The sequence below is a fragment of the Mastacembelus armatus genome, chromosome 8 (genome assembly GCF_900324485.2).
Source record: "Mastacembelus armatus chromosome 8, fMasArm1.2, whole genome shotgun sequence".
NCBI classification, from domain to species: domain Eukaryota; kingdom Metazoa; phylum Chordata; class Actinopteri; order Synbranchiformes; family Mastacembelidae; genus Mastacembelus; species Mastacembelus armatus.
This window is the reverse complement of record NC_046640.1, coordinates 9,204,550-9,227,684: the sequence shown is the minus strand read 5'-3', so window position 1 is coordinate 9,227,684 and position 23,135 is coordinate 9,204,550. Positions and strand designations below refer to the sequence as shown.

Here is a 23,135-nt window from a genome sequence, read left to right as displayed (position 1 = left end):
CATGAGTAAATTCATTCATTAGTGATGGCTAATTGAAAATGCAAAGAGAAGGATCAATGAGAATATAACGGTAGTTGAAGTGATTTGTTTTGTGCTGTGACAAATATATTCATTTACCTGAATGTGACTGTTTTATACAAATAAGATATGCCTGAGGCCATTAATTTTCAAAACCAATATTAACACACCACGAAGAAGACACAACATCCGGGTGAGTCAAATTAGTAACATTGTTCATTGCGGAAAATAAATATTTGTTTTAATTACTGATGATGAATATGATTTCACCCCGACATTTGATATTAAACAAAGAAAATTGTTTTTAGAAACACAGCTGATTAAAATTAAGTCTTTCATACGCTTTGTCGCTAGCCAAAAGCTTTCAAACTCGTCTTGAGGCTATTATTTTGAAAATCCTAACATGTAACGGATGTAGACGACCGGTGATCTAACAACATACACTCTGACATTTTGCACGTCAAAAGCCCCATCCACACTCGTTACCGATCGGTGGAGGTAAAGCGCCAAATCGTTGGTCACCAAGAGGAACAAGAACAAACAGAAGAAGAAGAAAGATCACAACAACAAAAAATACGATTATCAGTTTGTTGAACTGCTCGAAATTGAGCACTAGTTAAATGGGAAGGTATAAATGTGCATACAATTGTGAAACCTCCGGCGATTCAGACGTCAAGTTTTTTAAGTGAGTGGCGTTATTTCATTTTTATCAACGTTAACCAGCTACGAGATTGGTGAGGTAGCTAATGGTTAAGCTAACAATAACACGAATCACCTCGCTAGTTGTATCTTAGTCATAGCCAGTTGTTTGTTTGTTTGTCACAGCTCGTCTTTGCGTTTATTTACTGACGAACACCAACCTGAACTCATTGCATTGGAAATGGACTAGTTAGCAGAAAACAGGGATGTTTGAAGTGATAATATATGGAGTCCTACTGATGACATTCAGGTCAAATATTCTGTGGCTACGCATTAATAACACGGGGGAAACACATACTATGTTGTGGCCATGAAGTCAGCAGTAAAATATAATAAATATTTTTTATTTCTCTTTCTTTTGGACAATCAGCACTGAAATTATTCTTTTTCCCAAATGGACATCATTGTGGTATTTCCTGAAAGAGAAATTTGGCACATACTAGAGTTAGGACTCTGGTTTACTGTTTTAATGAGTTATGTGCTATTTCAGGTTTCCCTTGTATAATCCCAGAAAACTGAAGAAATGGCTTGTCAACATGAAGTGGAAGGACTGGACTCCGTCTCGCTTCTCAGTGCTGTGCATCAATCATTTTGAGGAACAATATATTGACAGAACAGGCAAATGTGTCAAACTGCGTGAAGATGCAGTTCCCACCATTTTTGCATCCCCTGATAACACACAGAAAAGAAAGGTTGGTGTGAAAGTTACTCAGTGTCAGTGGACCATTTCAAAAATTCAAATCATCTGCTCCAGTCATCTGTGGGTAAAGTAGATGCAAAACAAAACTGTTCCCAGGTCATCTGTGTTTGATGTAAAATCTTTAACAGGCCAGTGACTTCTTTGTTTCACTAAATTAAAGGTCTCAAATACTAATGTTCTCACTCTCTCGCTTTTGTAGGCTTCCATCAAACCAAGAAGTAAGCTACACAAGGTGAGAGCATGCTTAGATTTAAATGTTAAAAGTCTGCACTTGAAATGTCATCTGTGGATGTTCAGAGAAATATGTTGGTCCTTTTCCTCAAAATTGTTTCCTTAAATGTGCTTAAATTGGGCTTTTAAATTAAAAAAAGAGTCAGCATAATAGTTTATAGGCACAGTTAATACAAATCTTTAATAATTCAGTGTTTTGCTGCTTTGAATTCTTAAACCAGGCACGTGGTGCTAAAGCCTCCCAGATAACAAACCCTCCTGCCATAGTAAAACAGAACATCCAGAACAAAGAGACCATCCAGACTGATGAAGAGCCTGCTGGGTATGTTACAGCTAAAGTTTTCCTTATGTTTTTTCATTTAAAACAGAGCATAGTACAACAGAAGTAACTGGTAATAATGAATCAACATACAGTATATAGTGCAAAACTGTCACAGAAGCCATTGAATTTTTAACCTTTATTCTGTACATTGTATAAAACGAAATGGCTGCATGGAGCATACAGAACAAACTCTGTGTTTAGATAAGATACCTGTAGGTTCTGTCTTCAGGTTATCATAAATTGTCACATAAAGATTTTTGTTCCCCTGGGTGTGAGGAACAAAAATAATATTATACTCCACAAAAAAATGATTCTGTTGTTGGGTTGTTATTATGCTCATGTTTGACCTGTATGGTTATAGGAAGTAATAATGAGCGAGATAAGTGTCCACCATGGTAGAAATGTGGGAGCGTGTGTGGTGGAAACTTCTGCATTTTGTGTTCAAGGTTTTTGCAGTATGCTGAGATGTCATCATTTAGGTCATTCAGAGAAGCTGAGGGTGTGTCATCAGTTTTGTTGTTAGTTTCCTTCTGCAGTCTGCCAGATCAGGCCTCTTTGGAGGTACTTGGCCATGGCTCTTCCCTTAAAGGAGCCCTGGTCTGGGTGTGTTCTCGGTGTGTTTTCAAAGGGATTGTAAGGCTTTATCTCTTGCTCATGTGTTGATTTTGAGTGGTGTGTCATTTTTTAAAAATGTTTTTATTACTTTTATTCCTTTGTTCTACTTCCAGATCACACTTGGCAGCCACTGTATAAACCATCTGGCTAATGCCATAACATTAAAAATAAAAACTGTGGATGGGGGTATCTGGCAGTCAAATTGGATTGATAAGTCATTTATAGTCACACATCACATCAGCTGTTGATAACAATCAGTAATATAAGTTCTGAATAGGAGTGGTATATGACTGTGGAATATGAGTGATGTGCTAGTGCTACAATCCAGTGAAGTTACCTCAGCAAACTAAAAACCAACAGTGACATGCCACTCAGTATCAGCACGTCACCAAGTCTTGATTACCAGTCTGACAAAGCAGGTGATTTCCCAGGAGCCCTAAATGTCTGGGGTTTACTGTGCCTCCCATTCTGTTGTGTTACCTGTAAATTTGCTTGATAATTTGTACTATATCAATTTGGTCTTGCATTGTGATGTGATCTTGTATAGGAGCTTTATGGTAAAATTTATTTCTAACACTTTTATTACTGTAGTACATGAATGTTCATAGTTTCACTGCCTAAATAGAGCTGTGGTTCAGGAAATTAGCACAAACAAATTGAATCAGAATCAAAGTCAAAATAAATTGTAGTCCTGCTTGGTTTCTGAGTTTGTTCTGAATACAGAATACAATAAAGCTTTATGTGCTGTGCATGATGGGAACTTGAAAACAGTAAGATCCAACAACACATTTGTGCAGGGCACTCCCAAACAGGTTGGTCTGGTCATGCTGTAAAGAGATTCCAGAAAAAACACAGAGAAAGCAGCCTTTAATTTAACAGTATTTTATCATTGCTTTTGAGAGTGTGAACTGATGAGCTGGTGGATGGGCAGTGTATTGTTTGTTAGCTTCACGCACTCTCCTCTTACACTGAGTAGAGCTCTTTTTAAGGATTGCACATGTAAACACATTATCTGTGTTATACTCCTGAAACCTAATCAAATTCAAACTAAGACCTTTTTTTGTTATATTTTTCATCATATTTGTTGACAATTGGATTGTTTCCTTTTAATGTATTGATCTTTTATGTTTTTATGATTAGAGACAAAGACCCCAAAAAGCCTGAAAAATGGAGGATTATAGTTGATGAAGGGCTGATGAAGATCGAGTCATTTCCACATTTCTTCCATGGAGACTACTGTGTTCCACAGGCAAGTGGTGTTATGTGTAGTATAATTGATCAGTGTTTTAATAACTTCCTAGATGTTTATTTTTAGCATGAATTATGGCAATTATGGTAGGACTTTGGCAAGACAAGAATTTTTGTCAGGTGTGCACCTTTGTTATTGGAGTTTATTATTATATGTCTCTGCATCAATTTCCACAGGATATTCAATGGGCCCCAGATGATAATTTTACTGTGAGTAGTCAACATGTTTCGAAACCTTGAATCTATAATACTCTATCTTTTATACTTTGACTTTTAAATTGTTACATGTTAAATGAAACGCTCCTCTGTAACTTCAACAGACAGAGTGTAAAGATCCTGAAAACGTGATAGAGGTAAGTTACAACCTGATTACTTGTGTTCCAACAAACTAACATTAAATACAGACTTAATTAAGTGGGGAGTGTTAATGCAGTCTGGCTATTTCTTGTGGGTGTAATATGATGGCAGGTGAATGAGCCCTGGCAGTGGCTTGGTTTGGATGTCAGAGGACCCCTGCCACAAACACTCAACGGACACAAATATATTTTGACTGTGACAGATTACTACTCCAAGTGGGTGGAAGCTGTGCCAGTGCAGTCATGCCTTCCTCCCCACGTGGCGAAGCATATCGTGGACATCATCGATCACTTTGGATACCCATTCAGAATCCTTTCCAGACTGCCTCATGACATAGTCCACAAAGTGAGTGCTGACAAGTCACTTTCCCTAGCCAACCTCTTTTTTTTTTTTTAATAAATATTTTAGTACTGTCTCATCTAATGTCTAGTTGTTATCAGACAGTGTCACATAAGATGTACTGTGTGAATATATTTCCATGCTAGATCAACAGAGAACTGAAAGATCAACTGAAGGTCACCATTGCTCTTGTGGTCCATCATCAGCAGACCGGCACTGCGGATTTGATCACACAGCAGTTGATTGACAGGTCTGTATGGGTGCTTTACCAGTGGCAGGGCAGGATTCATATTTGTTGCTGCTTGTAAGGCTTTACCTTATATTTTCCTTTTGAATCGCTGGGCAGTGTCCATCTCTTCCATCTCATGTAGTTTGTGTCTACATGTTAAAGCTATGATTTTTCTAATTTGCTACCCCCCGACAGGATGGTAAGTGAGCTAATAGAAGAGCATGCAGCCGACTGGGACGTCTACCTGCCTGCCAAGGTTTTCAGTCTGTGTTTCAAAGAGCATTCAAAGACTAAAGAGAGGCCTTTTTCAGTGCTGTGCTGTAGAGGACTGGAGCCTGTCCATTCCCCAAGAGGACTGACTGCAAGTGTAGGTTTTGAACATTTGTGCTGTGATGAACCTTTGCTTTATGTATAATGTAAAATGACTCATGTTCTTTCCTCTCCGTTCCACAGTATGCTTATTCCAAGATCCGAGAGAGCGCTTTTGTGGTTAGGTAGACTTTTAAGATGCATTTGGTAAGTTCAGTCAGTTGTTTGAAGTGTATGTATGCAGGTATAAATAAATTATTATAATGTTCTACACTTTATCATAAGTGTTTTCCAGAAAGTGATTGATTGTGAATTTGAAAACAATCTCAAACATATCTGATAGGTTAATTTACAAGTAGGCCAGTTAACAGTAATGCACAACAATCAACTCTTGTGCTGTTGTTTTTCAGGTCAGTTGATGTGGAAATCAAGCAAAATTTCCTTTCATTAGCAAACCAAGGAGGAAGAGTATTTTCGCTCATGGAAACACTCTGAGGTAGTCGAGGATTGTCGTGGAAAAGTGCTGGAGCACAGGAACCAGGATGTGGACAGATGTTGGAGATTCATTTGTTGACATTAAATCAAATTAAATGTCATAAAATGCTCAAAAAACCCAGCAGAATGGGCAGCATCCTAATAGATACTGTATAACATTTTGCTTTACAGTAGGATTTATGCGACTTGGCCTCATGATGCTTTTCTTGAGCAAATGCTAATCAGTGTTAGTTCTAGCCTCTGTGCAGGCACTTTGGGGCTGTGCTGTTTTTTATTTTTGATATTGTCAATAAAATGCAAAACCTACTGGCTTTTGGTATTCATGTACTACTGTACACAAATTAAGCTTCATAAATATTCCTTTGTTATCAGTGTGTACTCAAGATCAATAGTTGCACCATGTTGTCAGCACCACGACTTCATTTTCACTTCAGGCTTATTTAGAAATATGTCTGATCTTACAAATGACCAGTCAGCATATGAAGTATGTCACATATCGGAAATGCGAGTCTTTGTCAATATCAGCAGAGTATTCTATACCACACTTCGCTCCTTATTAAGGAGTACTTTAAAGGATACCTTAATGAATTTTACAACATTATTTAGTGTTCTAGAAAAGGTAATTACTTGAAATTTTGTGACTGTTGAGTTGTGTGTTTAGGTGCTTTCCTAGGCCTGTGTCACAGTGTTGTGGTCGCTGCTGACCAGCCTGAATGACACCATCATAAGCATGGCAAAAACAAACCTTTGCTTGTGACAGCCCGCCTGAAGAATCAGTTTTTAAGCTCTGTCCATTGTAGTTCAAAATGGATTTTAACCCTGCACATCTGTACTGCTGCTCAAAATGAATAAAGGTCTATAACAGCTGCACGAATAGTCCTTATTTGCTAGGTTGTATTGAATGTTTGCACTGTAATTTACATCCTTTAACTGCATGTACTTAAGTAAAAATACAAAGACAATATGTATGTTTTGTCTTTGTATTTTTACTTAAGTACATGCAGTTAATGCTGCCCATCTTATTGTTTCATTTAATATATAACAGTGTATTCCTATGTAACTGCCTGACAAACACAAACTAGTGTTTAGTTTGTGGAGAATGAAGTTGTAGCACCGCCATCTGCTGGCTGGTTGTTAAATTGCAGCTCTGATGCTGCTGTCATCTTGTCGCTGCGCAGTGGAGGCGTCTTTTTTTTTTCCTGTGTTCAACCAACCGCAAGAAATGGTGAGTGAGGAAAACAGACACAGCTTATAATGTAATGGCCTGTTGGCTCGGTGTTGACAGCCAGCAAATTCTTTTCTACGCGCTCAGATGTCTGCTGTCAGGAGCTGAGTTAGCCCTGTGACAAAAAACGAACATACCAGCGCTGTTGCCTTTGTTTAGCTAACCCATGCTAACGTCAACACACTAGCCGCGGCTAGCTGGACATTGTATTGTAATACTGAAGGCGATAGCAGGGATAGAGGGGACGTGTTTAGACAGAAGGGCTTAGAAGTGACTTTTCTTCTGGGCAGGTGGCAGCTCAACCAACAAGGTCTAGTTTAGTTTAGTTTCTAATGGCTGGCTAACAGCAAAGGGGCTAACTAGCTGAAGTTATCAGTAGCCACAGCAGCTTGGCTAACATTATCCTTCCTAATACAGCGTAACCTGAACCAGATTTAAAGGGTTTAGGAGGTGCTACCAGTTACGTGTATGTGTTTTAATGTAGTATCTTAAGTGCTTGGGAGTTGTGGGTTTCACAGTGTCCCAGTCCACTTTATTGAGGAAGCTAATCCGACTAACAGTTGGTCTAACGATGTTATCTTTGGCTAATAGCCACAGTTAGCCTACCTCTGCCTGACGACAGCCAGCAGCTGCAGCACCGGGGGTCTTAAAGTGTTCATAACTAGCGTTAACTTTAGCTAAAAGTACTTGTCACTTCTTTATATACAAAGGATCTTTGTACAGCAGGACTTAACACGTCAACGTTGCGTTGATATCACACTTGTCATATAACTTTATTGTGATATTATGTGACACTGTGTTAGGGCCTTGCAGGAGAACCACAACAGAACAGTTCTTCAGGATGGTAAATGAGACTGGCAGAAACAATGGAGTGATGGTAGATACAGCATTTATTGGTTGTTTCTGTTGGAAAGAACTGTGGATTAAAATGCTACAGCAGGAATGAGTTGTTTCAGGATGAAATCTAACTCCAGAAGTTTACATCACATTTCAGAGAACAGCATTAACATTGTTCTTATGCGAATATCCAAGAGAGCCTTTTAGTGTCTCATTTACACTTCTCTCAATCTCACTTTAGGATGTGTTTCTAATGATCCGACGTCACAAGACGACCATCTTTACAGATGCCAAAGAGTCCACAACAGTTTATGAACTGAAGCGCATTGTGGAAGGCATTTTAAAAAGGCCACCTGAAGATCAGAGGCTTTATAAGGTAATACAGCCTCTTCAGCCACTCTCAGAATTTTTTTTTTCTCCATGTTATAGGTATTAACATAATTGCAAGCATTGGAGGAATCTGTATGATCAATTGTTAACTCAGGACCATATAGTTAACAGTTTCTGAGTTTATTGTTTATATATACCTGTTGATGTTCATTTAGAACTGAGACTATACACAATATCAGGTTAGGCACTATAAACATATGCCATTAGCTAATGTTAAAGTGTTCCAGGATGTTGAACAATTATTGATTAGTATGTAGGCAGAATAAATCACAAAGAATTGAATGGTCATTTTTTCAGCTTTGAACTAAAATATCCTCTGCTATAAGCTTCACATGTGAGTATTTACCAGTTTATTTTACCAGCATTATATGACATAACGTTGAATATCTTCAATTTTGCAATGAGTTGGTCAGACAAAACAAGCAAACTGAAAATATCATTATGGGCTGGTTAAACTGCAATTTTTTTTTGTTTTTTTCACATTTTATGGACTATTTTTTTAGTTGAAAAATCAATTGATAGTGAAAACTATATGTAGTTGCAGCACCAGCACCATTTATGAGTTAGTTAATCTGTTATTTCTGTGCTAGACTTTTTCTATGTGCAAAGTTATAAATCAATGAGCAGACCTTTTTGGATTTTAATGACTTTTTAACAAATAAAGTATGCTGAAGTGATTAGTTCACTGGAGCATACTTGTCTAATGATTTTATCCATAATGAGTTTCTCAATTGATTTTTCCAGTAAGTTATATTGTCAGAACATAAAACCCACCAGTAGCCGAGCATTAAAAAGCCAAATACTTAGCTTGAAATATTTTCCCCCTGCATGTTTTATATGCCAGACAGTTTAAAGGATTGTTTAGCTTGAAACATAAATGATTTTAAATACACTTTAAACTTTCTGGCAATGAACAGATGGATCTACACTACTTTTTTTTCCTTCACCAGGATGATGTGCTGCTTAATGACAGTCAAACACTTGGAAATTGTGGCTTTACAAATCAAACAGCTCGACCTCAGGCACCAGCCACAGTGGGATTAGCTTTCCGTCTGAGTGGTATGTATTTCACCTTTTGATCAGCTCCATATTAGAGAATATTCAGTTAGTGTTGTAATTGTGGCAACCATCGGGCTTGTTCATAAATCACCTCGGATTATCTGCTTTGATTGGATTTACTTTCTGCCTCATGTCTCCTTTCACTGTTTTCACTGTCTCTCTGTCATTCCCCTAGATGATTCTTTTGAGCAGCTGAGGATTGAGCCCTTCTCCACTCCGCCAGAGCTCCCTGACGTCATGAAGCCCCAGGACTCAGGGAGCACAGCCAATGAGCAGGCTGTACAGTGAGCGGGGGTGGGGGCGCGGAAATAGGAGGGACACACAGGGGGTCAGAGGGAGGACGCACAGGGTTAGGGAGGGGTTGAATTTTTGGAAGTGATGCCTCAGCGGGTGAGTTTACCTTGCAGACGACAGCTCTTCAGTGGGGCAAAATCAATTACATGGATTCCCCTTGTTGTAAATGTGAGGGCAGGTGCTTCTCAGTGGTTCATTTGTCCTGAAATCGGTGAACGCATGCTAGATAAATTGATAATTTCACACAAGACCCTTCAGAGATACCTGACGGACTTGTCATGACACTGTCAGTCATCCATGGGATTTGCAAAGGCTGAACATAAAGAGTTGTACCTCGTATTTAATAAATTCTAGTCTTTATTTGGGGTAAGGCTAATGCTGCCTTACTAGTTTTTTATTTTGCTGGCTTAAATATGGGAGGTGACAAAGTGTGGCAGTTTTTAGGCTTTTATGTTTGTGTGTTTCTTTATTAAACTATTGCTAGGATTTAACATGTTTTTTTGTCTTTGGCCTCCATGTGTTGAGACAATAGGTAGGAGATTGTGAATTTTTAAGTTACTATCTGTATTTCAATAACTTTTGAACAATATGAATCTAAAAATTGATTCACTTGTTGGCAGACGATCTGGCATTAATATGAACATTTCTTTGTACTTTATCAACAGTCGTTTTCGTACTGTAGCTTTTCACAGAAGCTACTGAGACTGAATGCACTCAGTTGTGGGTATCTACAACACGTAACTCTGGCATGAATCTGACATTGAAAATAAACCGACCAACAGGCACAGCAGTGATCAAAAGTGAATTAGTGATGAATTTCTTACTAAAAGAGATGGTAACTAACTGGTTTTCCTCTTCAGTGTTTGATTGTAGCTCATGAAATCATTGGACCTAAGTTTTATTAAAAGAAATGTAAACAGATGTGTGATGAGTTATGGAATCGTGCCAGTGGTTATGGAGCTGCATATTTGACCCTCCGTTTAGGGCAGAGTCACTGTCCATTTAATATAAGTTCATTCTGCAACTTATGTTTTATTATTTGCCATTAGTACCTTCATACAGTGTTTGCCTCAAAGTTAGGGAGAGGCGGAGATGAACCCTTCAGCCCATAAAAACATCAACAAGTTAAAGTATATAACACTGGGTCTCCATAAGCTAAAAAAGCCAAACTACAATTTAGAGTAAAAAAAAAAAATCACCTTATTGAAACAGGAATGTGTATTCTGACCTGATGTTTTAAATGAAATTGTTGACCTTAACGGAAAGCATTTGCTTTCAAAGCTGTTAAACAGTGGAACATGATCTGAGTTGCACTTGTAACTGATTTAACATTAAAACAGTTGTTTTTCACACTTCTGCGCTGTAGTGTTTTTGCAGTGAATGCTTTGGCAGTCATTATGCACATTTTGTTAGTCCATATAGCAGCAGTTCCTGTGGTGCTGTGTGAAGTGTACTGTATGGGAAGGGGTGTACTATCAATCAACCAGTACAGTCGGGATTGTGTTATTGGTAACCAAACGCAAATCATCACATTCGAGTGTAAAGCCAAAGACTTGATAATTCAATATTTAATTTATTACCAGAATAGTTAAATAAATTTGTGCCACTACATTGACTAATTGTTCCAGGTCTAAAATTTGGCATTTACAGTAACGTAAAATAGTTTTAACAAATAAAACGTGTTTTAACTTTGCTAAAGAGCACATAACAATGACAGGGCCGACTTTACTAATCAGCTCGCGGTGCCTGAACTTCTCACGGGTCGTTGAACTTTACGACAGCACTTGAATGCAGCATACGGTAGCCGGTTAGCATACCGCTACGACAGCCGCGCTGCCACACACGGCATGCTTCAGTCTTTACACTGTGGGATGTCCGTCCTCGGTGTAAATGGACGTCAGTGAGTGTGTGTTGTCGGCGGGCAGAGCCGTGCTGGACATAGTGGAGCGGGAGTGGCAGCCTCTGTCCTCCGGCGAGCTGGAGCAGCGGCTGGACCAGGCGGTGGAAGAGATCCTGGAGGCTGACCTGTTGGCAAAACTAAAACCTCAGCCTCCCCCTGCTATATACGTCCAGTTGCTGCAGAGTCAAGCAAACACGGAGTCCCGGGGTTTACACACGGGAACCACAACACCCAGTCCCCCAGAGGTGGCGACGTCAGGGGCCCGGGAGCGACTGGACACTGTGGACGGTGCAGCAGTCAAGGTAACAGAGTAAAACTTCCGCGTTTGTGCCCAAATCTGTGAATTTTCTACCTTTTCTGACTCCAGTGCTTTATTGTTACACATCTGGCTTTTCCAGAGAACAGCAAGAGCAGTTTCCGCTGTCAGACCTGTAAGATGAAGCATCATTCAGCATCATTTAGAACAAGAGAACAATATCCTTACCTATAAGATCAGATACTTCCTAAACACTTCTTGGCATTCCATGTGATATGTCATTGGAGTGTAACTTAACACTGTGAAGATCCCAACAACTTAACTGGTTGTCGTCTCATATCAGGTGTAAAGAGGAATAGATAGAAAATGTTACAAACAGCTGCACAACTAACATTGTTTTTGCAGGTGGATATGATTTTGGTGCCATCCCTGCCTGTAAGGTTATAAATATGGATGATGAATTCCAATAAAGTACCAAATGAATCTCTACTAGCTGAGTGATGAGAGCCACTGTGACAATTTTTTCTTTTTCTTTTTTTTTTTTTTAATGTCTCATCAGTACATCACAGACCTGCTTCAGAGCTCTAAATCCAGGGCTCGAATGGCTGGACGCGCTCGCTTATCACTGTCTCACACCGTCCTGCTGTCCCTCACCTTGCTCTCTGAGCGAGTCAGCTACCGCTCTGTGTCCCGCCGCTTCCACCTGGAGAAAGGAAACATCCACAGGATCTTCTTTTCTTTCTGTGAGCGCATCAACATGCTGGAGGAGAAGCAGATCAGATGGCCAGTCGGTGGGTTGAATGCAGCGTTGTTTGTGGGAGATTTGTCAGATGATCAGTGCAATGGTGTTTATGATCCGAGTGCTAAACAGGGTTGAAAATGACAATGGTGGGGGTGCTTTCTATCTGTTCTCCAGGCAGAGAGGCTGTAGAGGCCCTTTTCCCCCTTACCAGTCTAGAGAAGGAGGAGAAGAGAAACCAAAATATTCCCCAGGTCTTGGGAGTGTTGGGATACACCCGGATTCCGGTCCGCCTGCCCATAGGAAAACATGATGTGGAGAGCACAGCTGCTGAGGTGAAGCGCATGAAGAAAGAGGCCCATCCTGACTCCTGGTTAAACCTTGAGCTTGTATGTGACCGTAGGGGGCATTTCTTACACTGCAGAATCAGCAAAGGATCAGACGTACACAGAGGCAGCGCTCTGAGAGACAAACTCAAACAGCATCCTGAACTGATGCCTCCTGGATCCTGCCTCGTGGCCAGAACCGGCTACCCGCTAACTGCTCAGATTTTAACCCCGTACACAAGAAGTCACAGCCTAAGAGAGGAGCTCTTTAACAAGACGTTGGAAGAGCATTTTCAGATTCTGGATCAGGCTGTTGCCAATTTGAAAACCAGATTTCAAAGGCTCAGGTATCTTGATATTGGGAACTATGACCGAGCCAGAGCTGTCGTGCTGACTGCCTGTTTGTTGCACAATGTATTTTTGGACTTGGGACAAGTGGTTCAGGGAGAAGTTGAAAAAGAGGAAGCTGTAATCCAAGAGGGAGAGGGGGAAGTAGATGAAGAGGGTGTATGCAGACGTGACGCCATCTCAGATTTGTTGTTTAGAAACTCACATGATGTGACTCCTAAATGAACAGTTTTGTAAGATTTAACAAAATCTGCCAAGTCTGTACACACACACACAACACTGACCACTAGTTTTTTTGTATTTATTTACACTATACAAAAACATTATTTCATTTCTGTTAGTTTACCATGAGCAGTGAAAACTGATTATTCTAAATTTACTCGTGTACCAATACTTCTGGTAAAGCTTTCAAAATAAAACAAATAAAGCTAAACAAAGAAAGCTGCTTGTATTTATTGTAGAGCTGTTTAGTAGAACATATAACAAATTATGTTCATACCATTTAGTAAAGATTCTGTATTAATACAGCATAGTACTAGCATGCCTATGGATACCATTATTAATACTGTTTAAAAGTAATTATCAGTATAAACAACTGTGTTATCTTCACAGAAAATTGCGAAGTTTTATTCTATGACGTCTTGAACAATGATTGTGTCATTCATACTTTAATTTATGGGGCAATTGTATAAAAAAAAAAAAAAAGTCCTACTATTGCATAAGTTAATACCAATAACTAAAACAGTGATAGTAGGAACCCACATTAATCTTTTTTGTTTGTGATATTTTTGTTGAAAATGAGTCGGATTTTCCCTCAAACAACCATTTTTTACTTTTCTGTTCTGGTATAAAAATAAATAAATCTATAATCCACAACCCAAAACTGTTTGCTATATAAGCAAGAGCTGCCCTGGGTAAGTTAATGTCTGCTTTTGTTTTCTGAACTGCTACCTTCAGCTCTACAGAGTTGTGACTGATCAGCCTATTCTATAACACGTAGCACCAGAAATGTGCTCATTCTGAGGATACATACTATAAACATACTCGACAGTTTCCTCATGCGGAAACATAAATGTTTTGATAAGATGTTTGTTAGATGTTCCAATCTAACGTCCATCCTTCGTCGTCTGTGTGCTGTTCTTCTGTGCCAGACTGGAGATGGCCTGGGCCAGGTTGTTGATGGCCTCGATCTTCCTCTCCTCCAAGGCTTTCTGCTGGGCCCACATGTTCATCTTCCTCTCTTGCAGCTCCATGTACAGCTGGAGGATGTCCTGAGGAGGCCGGGCAGGGCATGGCGCGGGTGTGACTGGAGGCGTGGGGAGGATGGGAGTGAACCTCTTGCTGGCTATGGCCTTCCCCACTCTGGTCCCACTGAGCTTGGCCCTGCGCTGGGCTTCGATCTCCTCCCTGCTCTTGCCCAGGACCTCGTGCATGGCCTTGAAGAACTCCCAGTGGACACTGGCCGCCCCCAGTCTCTTGGCTCGCTCTGCGTTCTTCCTGTATGTGGCCAGCATGTTTCTCCACTTCAGGTCACATTCATATGCCTTCACAGTGACGTCTGTAACCTCTGACTCCCTCAGTTTGCCATTCATCTTCTCTGCCACCATCTCCCAAAGTTTCTTTTTCTTGCACACAGGCTGATCAAAAGCCTGATCCATTTCAAGTCTGGTGTTGACAAGGTGCCACGTGGCCTGCAGTGTCCAAATAAATTCTAGAGAGAAAAACAAAGGTGGACCGTGTCATTGGCTGATATTTTGATGACCCTGCATTGAACATGTTTCTTTTTTTTTTATTATTCTATTTAAGACACACAGGGACACCTCTTTGACATCAGAGATCACCAGGTGATTTGTAATTCTGATTCATGGCAGTAGCACCGTCTGAACCACAGTTTATGAGCAGCTATAATGAACCGCAGTAGGCAGGTACTGCGCACTCATCAGACCCTCCTCGCATCACGCGATGACTGGATGAAACCTGTTTACTTCAAGCTGCAAGTACCAACCTGCTTTGGTTTTATCGGCGTCCACGCTGGACACGACAGCTTCCTTCCCTTCCACTTCAGTACTTTGTATCACAATTGTCTCGATCACCTCCATGCTGTTAAATACCAATCATTTCAGTCTAAGCTGTTCATATATTAGCGCTGTATCTATCGTGGAATTTAACAACTCGGAGGAACCGATGCATCGAGTAAAACGATGACTATAACAACGTCACTTGGCAGCTCGGGAAGTGTAGTCCGTTTCGGTTGATCCAAATGGACTTCTGAGTAGTGAAGTCTTATCAACAAAACTACAATCCCTAAACTCTACAACGCTTGCACCGCGAGCTGCCGATTTTCACTGTCACTGGGAATGTAGTTTGTTTAAGAGCGGAAATGCACCGCGGCAGATGAAAGTCGGCGAGGTTTGAACTACAAGTCCCAGCGTATATCTAACTGACCCACCTCTTCGCTCCCTGCTCCCTGCCTCTGCCGCCCCTGTTTTGTTGTTTGGCTAAAGATGGCGTTAGCGGCTAACACAGGCGATTGCATTTTGTTTCACAAAAATTATTCGGCCAGTGGTAACAAAACATTGATGAAATAGAGCTTTAGTTCGTCATTTGATGTGCAACAATATGTTACATTGAACAAATACAAGTTCATCACGTAGAATAACGCCTGTTCGGCCTTCCTCACGATGTAGGCCTGTTTTTAGGGAGTGGACCGAAGCTGTTGGAACTCCATCTCCCGTCAGCGACTGCGGTGTCAGGTGATACGACTTTCGTTTTTCATGCTGGTATCTGTAGTTTTCTGACCGCGGGAGACTTGTTTTTTGCGGAAACTTTGACGAAGATATGAATGAACGCACAGTTTGAGCAGATCGACTAACAGTTTGCAGTGAAAGAACATGTTGAATTCCTCAGTATGTCGCTGCAAGCCTCCAGTGATGCGCACTGTTGTCTGTAATATCTGTCCAAACTGAGAGGAGGACATTATAAGTGATTACCTGCCTATCACAGAGAGCATGGCTGCATCACCTTTGCAATCTCGAGCACCCTCCAGGGAGGGGCACCCATCATCACCAGAGTCTTCTTTGACCTGGTGCCTGGCTCACCTCTGCAGACCCGGATCAGGGGCTGACCACCAGGGGAATGGTAAGGCTGACATGGACAAGAGGTCCAGAGTCTCTCAGTGGCGTGCTCTGGTTGCCATACGCACACAACACATCAAGGGTGACAAGGCTGGCATTGCCAGGTTCAGAACCCAGGGAGGTCTTCGGCCCCTGCTGGACTTACTTAAACACTCAGAGTGCTCCAGGAAAACACTGGACCTGGCTCTGAGTATCCTGGCCAACTGCTGCACTGAGCTGGAGACACGTATAGAGGTGAGATATAAGAAGTAACCAAGAAAGTGTTGAGGTATTTATGAAATCAACCATTAAAACTGCTCACAGTTAAATGTTTTTCACTGCAGGTTCGCAAGCTTGATGGAATAACTATTGTAGGTAGGTGGTGATTTACATGCTTATGTGGAGTTTTTGTCTTAAAATGATTAATTTTTGAACATGGTTTTTATTAGAATATTTAATATACTGTATGTATGTTCACAATTAATTGCTGAAATCTCACTGTCCTGGTCTCAGTGGAGATCCTGAAGAGAAATGTAGCCCTGGAGACCGTCCAGAATCGAGCAGCAAGGGCTTTGGGGAACTTGGCCATGGATCCAGAAAGCTCAGCACTTATTCACTCTGCTGGTAAGTCTGAAATGTTAGTGTCCCTCACTACGTTATTTTTCGCTGACAGTTCAGCATTTAAATGTTAATTTTAAAAATGTTTTGCAGTAGGAGCAGAATAGTAGTAACAGGTATTGATTACCTGTTAGTTGGAAGGAATAAGCATGTACGGACTAATGGTGAGGTGTGATTTAGGTTTTTACAGAACATATGTGCAGTGGGACATGCATTTCAATCTTCATGTTTTGAGATTTACAATATGATTGTGCAAGTTTAAACGTGTATGTATAATGCACGACAAGATCACCTACTGAGTTACTGTTTCTTTTTTAATTGGTTCATTAGTTGTGGAATTATCAGATCCACAGTCTGAAGCAGTCGTAGATTTTGGCATTGCAATGCTAAATGAACTGACTTTTTAAAAGAATGTGAGTCGCCACTAGAGGACATTATTTAGGAAAATGATATTTGTATTGTTCTCATTCTCTGACTTATTATAAGGGTGTTATATTGAGGCCAGAGTCCTGCAGAGAAACAGACGTATCCTTTCAGCTGCACCACTTATCAAATAATTGATTAATTGTTCAACAGAAACTGTATCTGAAACTTTTAAAATGGAACATTTTTGCTGATTTGATTTTAATTGTCATGGATTATAGTGAATTGAATATATCTGGAAATCAAACATGCCTATAACTGGAAACCTGTATTCACATGACCAAATTAATGTTCATTATATTATAAAACATTCTCTATTTTTCATGCAGGTGGTGTTCCTCTTCTCCTCCTGTGTGTGTCTGTTTCCTCTGCCCCATCGTCCCCCACTGCGGCTCCACCCAAAGATTCCTGTCCTAAACTGGAGTGTGCTCAGTCGGCTGCTCGGGCTCTCCTCTACCTCTCCGACACACCAGCTAACCGCTCGTCACTGCTCACCCAAGGGACCCTGTCTGCTCTCGCCCCTCTCATCGCTGCAGAATATCCCCAGGGCTTGAGGCGGGCAGCACTCAGGACCCTCCATGAGCTGACCCGCGGTTGTGGTCTAGAATGTGTCAGGGAGGTGTCCCGCTCAGGGGTTCTAACTCATCTTGGTGTCATGGCGTCAGGGGAGTCTGGTAAACTGTTCGAGGAGCTTGCTCTTAAAACTCTGGCCAACATGTGCACCCAGGGCTGCTTGCGTCCGCTGGTGGGGTCACTGGGTGTTATTCAGAAGTTCACAGAAGAAGTGAAGAGAGACCCACTGAAGTCTGGAGTCTTCTTGAAGGCTCTGTGCTTGTGCTGCAAGGAAGCAGTTAATCGGGCCAAGGTGAAGGAGAGCGGAGGACTGGAGGTGCTTATTGGCTTTTTGTCAGCACATCAGGCTCATCCCCTTTCCCGGCTAGCCATCCTGGCCTGTGTGGACTTTGTTTTTGATGAGTCTGCCATGGAGCAGTTGCAAGACTTAGGGCTGGTCCCCTTGCTTGTTGCGCGACTGGTCGAGCTCACCAGAGGAGAGGAACAGTTGGCTGAGAAGATGGATGTGAGCCTCTCTTCCAGCGCGTCTCCTACTGAACTCCTGCCCTCAGCATGTTTTGATTCCTTTGACATCCCTCCTCCTGAGGGCTACAAGAAGGAGGAAGCTGGAAGGGAGCAAAGTCTATGTTCATCAAGCTTCCTAAGTCTCAGGTATGAAGATGTATTTTCTCGGTATCTTTTAAGTATTCTACTATTCTCTATTGTTATACATCTTTATTGCTTCCCCTTTCGCTCTCCAGGTCCTGGTTGGTGTCTGAGGGATTGATCTCTTCTGAAGGGGACCTGCTGGATTCCTCCGGTCTTGACGGGGAATGGGGGGGTCTTCAGATCCCAACGTCTTCATCCCCTCAAACCTCATCCCCAAACCCTGATTCTCATGCCTGTCTTAAAACCTCTTCCTCATCCAACCCTACTGCCTCTCCTGCTTACAAAAAAGCAGCTCAGCCCCCACTGTCATCTTCACTGAAAATCACTAATCCCTTTAGTCCTCCGCCGTGCAGTGCACTCCCACCCCAAACCCAACCCAGTTCTTCCACTATCCTGCCTCCCACTAAAATGGTTCAAACACCAGTTTCTCCGTCAAAGTTCTCATCCCCTCACAAAAAGAGGCAGAGGACTCACTCGGCAGCTTGTTTGACTAAGTTCACCATTGACACCCCTCCCTCTCTTCCCCGCCCAGTGGCCTACCACCACCCTTACCACCCTGAACCCTGGACGGCAGAGTCTCCCATCCTGCTGCTGCTGTCGCGGTTCTCTCACGCCTCCGACCCAAGTGCCGCTCTAGTCAACTCAGGCATCATGTCCGGCCTGCTCTACTACCTCACGCAGCACCAGGACCCCAGCAGCAGGTGCTTCCGTCTGCTTTGCAGGCTGAGCTGCAACCCAAACTGTTTGCAGGCGCTTGTCCGAAGTGGCACCGTGGCATTGATTCATCACCTTCTCTGCCAGAGTGGGGGAGGGATCGAGGGCAAAGCGAGACAGACGGACAGAGTGAAAGACAAAGTTAAACAACTTGGTAAGATGCAAAAAGTGAAAGATTTCAATATGCTCAGTATGTGCACGAACATTAAATGACGTGTAGAACACAGAGGAGGCTTGGCTCAGCAGCTCAGCAACAAGATGCTTCCACTTAAAACTAAATGTGAGCAGATTGCCATGACTGTTAGTGGAAATGATGACTTTTATACTGAGATTATATTGACAAAGTGTATTTATTGTGGATTGGTCACACATGGTCAATACTACTATAAAAATAAGGTCACTATGGGGCAGACACACCCATCCATACCTATGATAAGTATAATAATTTTTAACTTTTTGAACATATTATCTCATATTTTAAATGTTTACAGGAGCAGTTTATAATTGTGACCTGACTTTGTAGGTATTGCACTTCTCAATAATCTACGTGTCCAATGTGAGACTGGATTTGGTTCTGGGGTTCTTGCCCATGTGATGCTCTCAGGCTCCGAGTCAGACAAGGTGAACTGTGCGCTGTCTCTGCCATTAATCAGCAGGTGAGAAACAGATCTGAATATGAAGTTAAAAATGGTAAAAATTCAGTTACCTAACGTTATAGGATGAAGTAAAGTTTTATGTCTTCAGCTTACTTGTGAGCTTAAAGATGATGTCTGATGTTGATGTCTGGTGTGCCATTTCTGAGAAATCAGTTTTCCAGAAATATTTATTTACTTTTTTTTTTAATGCAGTTACAAAGACCTCAGGTTTATGTTTATGAAACAGAAGGAATTTCAGCACCTTTAACATTTTGCACTCTTGTGATTTATTATAAATATGTGAAGTTGCCATTTTGTCCATCAATCTACACTTAAAAGCCAAAAACAACAAAATGAAAACATGTTTTTAAAAAGTTATGCAAAATCCCTCATTTATGAAAGTATACAAACTTTGCTGCATCAGGTGAATCCTGTTTGCTTTAATTTAAGAAGGGGTTGGAATATTTTCTGACACCACTGTATGAGCTTTCTAATGCCTTTCTCTGCAACAGCAACAAGTCCCTGTTGAAGAAACTTCTCCTGGACAGCGGTGGGCTGCTCTTGGCTCTGCAGCCACTTGGCTATGATGGCGATGACCTGGATGTGGATGAAGATAACCCTGCTGAATGTGGAAGGTTACTTTCTGACTTGCTTAATTCACCACCCTCAGGCCTGATCTCTCAGCTCCACTCGCTGTACTTCTCTCTCCTTATCGGATGCCTTTCCACCCTGACAAATAGCATTAAAACCGAGCTTAATAAAAAACATGTGAAGCAAGTTGCAACTCAGATTGTCAGCAAAATTGGCAGAATTTCACCCCCTCCATCAAAAAAGCCTCGGCTAGCTGACATCTGTCCTTACAGTGTCTCAGAATTTGACCTCCTCCTGCAGCTAGATAATGGGACGCAGGTCCCGGCCAACAGAGAGGCTGTGGCCGGGGTGGAGGGAACGCCCAAGGTCGGCTCTGAATACTTCAGGGCTTTGCTGAGAGGCGGATTTGGAGAAGCTCAGGGTAATGCAGAAGAAGCTATTCACATCAAAGATGTCAGCATAGGTATGCTGCTACCAGTACTGCATTACCTGCATGGGTGTCGCCTGACAAAAGACACAGAAAGAACAAGTGAGATGGATGACGGAGAGAGCAGAGGACAGTGTCACATTTTGGACAACTTGGTTCATAAAGGACTGAGTGGCTGGAAAGAGGAAACAGAGGAAGAATCAGCAGAAAACTTCCAGAAAACACCTTTAGGTGAGACGATGATCGGAGCGTGCAGATTTTTGGTAGCTGAGCTGCAGAGAGAGTTGGAGGATATCTGTGTGTCTCTTCTCCTGTCCTGCTCCATCAAAATTGCCACTCGAGCTGCATCAGCTCCCACAGACGACAATACTGACAAGGCTGCATCGAAAATGGACCAAGAATACCTCGAGTCAGCAGAGGAGAACCTGGCTAATCGAACATCTGAGCTAGAGCTTACTGGTTTTGAAATGCAAGCAGAAAGTTTACAGAAGAAACCAAAGAGTTCCCTACAACACTCAGATAAGAAATGCTCTTTGACTGGAGCTGATCAGAAGGGCAGCAGAGGACACAGTGATAATTCTGACACATCACTCGATCCAGTAGAGGTGAGGTTAAGACCAAAGAACCTGATGAAAAGTTCATCGCAGCTGAAACCAGCAGTTCTAGCTCCCTCAGAAACCGATGCTGGAGGTGAGTTCCTGGCTGCTCTCCTCCCACAGGTATACTGGTTTTCCCAGCGCTACAGCTACCCAACACTGGGTCGAGCCTGCCTCTCTCTGCTCCTGGGCTGTCAGGACTGTTCTCAGCCCTGCTTGTCCTCCTCCCGTGCTGGTGATTGCCTTCGTAGACTAGCCAGAGAGGCCGACTGTACAGAAACTCTGAAACAGGACCTGCTAAGTCTTGCCACATTAGCTTTGAGCTGAGACAGGAGGGCAATATTTTAAGATGAAATCAGTGGGCACAAATAAGTCAGAATCAACTTGGGGGCTTCACATGAGCTTGTCATTGTTTTCATTTTATAACTTGCACTTGTACTATCAAATGAATTGGATGATAGAAGCGCAGGTTACTGCAAAAAAAAATGTGCTGTGTATATTTCTCCAGCACTTAACAGAACTTTCCTAATTTGGATGTGTACATTTCTATTTAGTTATGATGTAAATTGATATAAGCTTTCATCTGTCCCAGCATGGCCTCATTTTGTTAGAATATATTATCATTTACTGACATTTGTGATGTTTATTTTTTATTTTATTTTATTGTTTTGTTTTTTTTTTGTGAAAAGAAAGTGTCAGCAAATGTCTAAGATGCAATTGATAAATGTAATTTGGCTGGAAATAATGGAATTATCAGGGAGCCAGTTGTTTATTTTGTACATAGAAATAATATGGTATAATAGGTTTCACCTGTCATCTATAAAATTGTGCTACTGAATATATTGTTGGAATATTACTTTACCTTTGGTTTCTTTTCTTTATGGAGTGTAGGTGGCCATGATGATCTGACTGGGGGGCTTTAGGGGCCTGTGTGTTATATATTATTTCATTTACATCACAGAGAGTGAAGCAGCTGTTGGATGGATTGGTGTAAAATATGGTGGACATTTATGGTCTCTGAAGGATGAGTCGTAATGGCTTTGGCGGTTGGCTTATGCTACTTAATGTTTACATTGTAAAGGACTTGGCTGAGGCTCACAAAGTTTTTTTATTTTCTTATTGTCCACCAACTGCATGAAAGGCCAGAGCCACCAGTGCATTAGTCCTTTTCTTTATACGTTACTTGTCATCCTCAACCCCAAGGCCACAGATCCCTATTGAAGATGCAAGTTTATAGAAATGGGTCATGAATTTGTCAAGGTTTTTCAAAAAAGATCAAATACACTATGGTCACATTGCTCCCATTAATTAGTGCAATTGTTGGTGAATTAATTCACATTTGCTGCTTTAGTAAGTGTTTGGTACAGCAGAGCTTCTATTTAGAATCAAATGGGAAAAAAAAAAACTGCACGGTACATGTTTACTGTAATTTTGGAACCTGCAATAATCTGGCATGTTGATTTGTTTTTGGTTGCACAACAATCGAGCTCTGTGGCACAGAGGATTTTGCTTTATGTTATTAAATTTGGCTTCACGTACACCACGTTAGTAAGCCCAACTCATGGTTGATTTTGGTCTTTCTATGGGATTTTGTTGACAATAGGAAAAATACATACTATTACCAGACTTTACATTTAAATCTGTGTCCACTGGATTTTATTGTCTGAATTCTTTGAATTTGCACGTTGCTGAATGCTGGTGGTGGTATTCAGTGTGACGCCACAAGAAATTGCATTCTGCTGTAGCAGAATAGCTCTAAAAGTAGTGAGATGTAAAACCACCCTTGTCTCAAAAAACACATTTTGATGTAAGACTTGAGCATCGATTAAATTGAGCACTACTCTGAGATCAAAAAAATCAA

The 23,135-nt window shown here is 41.4% G+C and overlaps 5 protein-coding genes across 7 annotated transcripts; 4 read left to right on the top strand and 1 right to left on the bottom strand.

Moving 5' to 3' along the window:
* The first annotated feature begins 386 nt into the window (after positions 1–386).
* Positions 387–7,843, top strand: LOC113141171 (uncharacterized). Of its 3 annotated transcripts, none has more exons than XM_026325421.1 (12): positions 389–707; positions 1,208–1,409; positions 1,617–1,649; positions 1,870–1,970; positions 3,726–3,834; positions 4,011–4,043; positions 4,154–4,186; positions 4,302–4,535; positions 4,676–4,779; positions 4,954–5,125; positions 5,212–5,274; positions 5,478–6,427. In XM_026325421.1, exons 2-11 carry the CDS (start codon positions 1,254–1,256, stop codon positions 5,254–5,256), a joined length of 1,020 nt encoding a protein of 339 aa, XP_026181206.1. In that variant the 5' UTR covers positions 389–707; positions 1,208–1,253; the 3' UTR covers positions 5,257–5,274; positions 5,478–6,427. The 3 variants fall into 3 exon arrangements, with proteins under 3 accessions (XP_026181207.1, XP_026181206.1, XP_026181205.1); XM_026325420.1 differs by having other exon boundaries at positions 392–703; XM_026325422.1 differs by lacking the exons at positions 4,954–5,125; positions 5,212–5,274; positions 5,478–6,427 and adding an exon at positions 7,628–7,843 and having other exon boundaries at positions 387–703.
* On the top strand, positions 6,711–10,719 carry elob (elongin B). Its single transcript, XM_026325423.1, has 4 exons — positions 6,711–6,787; positions 7,866–8,000; positions 8,965–9,073; positions 9,249–10,719. The coding sequence occupies exons 1-4, from the start codon at positions 6,713–6,715 to the stop codon at positions 9,359–9,361; spliced, it is 432 nt and encodes a 143-aa protein (XP_026181208.1). The 5' UTR covers positions 6,711–6,712; the 3' UTR covers positions 9,362–10,719.
* Positions 10,720–11,143: 424 nt separating this feature from the next.
* LOC113141084 (protein ALP1-like) lies at positions 11,144–13,373 on the top strand. Its single transcript, XM_026325304.2, has 3 exons — positions 11,144–11,569; positions 12,083–12,314; positions 12,440–13,373. Exons 1-3 carry the CDS (start codon positions 11,258–11,260, stop codon positions 13,159–13,161), a joined length of 1,266 nt encoding a protein of 421 aa, XP_026181089.1. The 5' UTR covers positions 11,144–11,257; the 3' UTR covers positions 13,162–13,373.
* On the bottom strand, positions 13,224–15,346 carry LOC113141085 (uncharacterized). Its single transcript, XM_026325305.2, has 2 exons — positions 14,942–15,346; positions 13,224–14,647 (listed from the first exon to the last, which is right to left on the bottom strand). The coding sequence occupies exons 1-2, from the start codon at positions 15,033–15,035 to the stop codon at positions 14,043–14,045; spliced, it is 699 nt and encodes a 232-aa protein (XP_026181090.1). The 5' UTR covers positions 15,036–15,346; the 3' UTR covers positions 13,224–14,042.
* A 77-nt stretch (positions 15,347–15,423) lies between these two features.
* On the top strand, positions 15,424–21,868 carry armc5 (armadillo repeat containing 5). Its single transcript, XM_026325303.2, has 7 exons — positions 15,424–16,304; positions 16,394–16,424; positions 16,563–16,673; positions 17,420–18,314; positions 18,404–19,179; positions 19,549–19,681; positions 20,173–21,868. The coding sequence occupies exons 1-7, from the start codon at positions 15,945–15,947 to the stop codon at positions 21,599–21,601; spliced, it is 3,735 nt and encodes a 1,244-aa protein (XP_026181088.1). The 5' UTR covers positions 15,424–15,944; the 3' UTR covers positions 21,602–21,868.
* Positions 21,869–23,135: the final 1,267 nt, after the last annotated feature.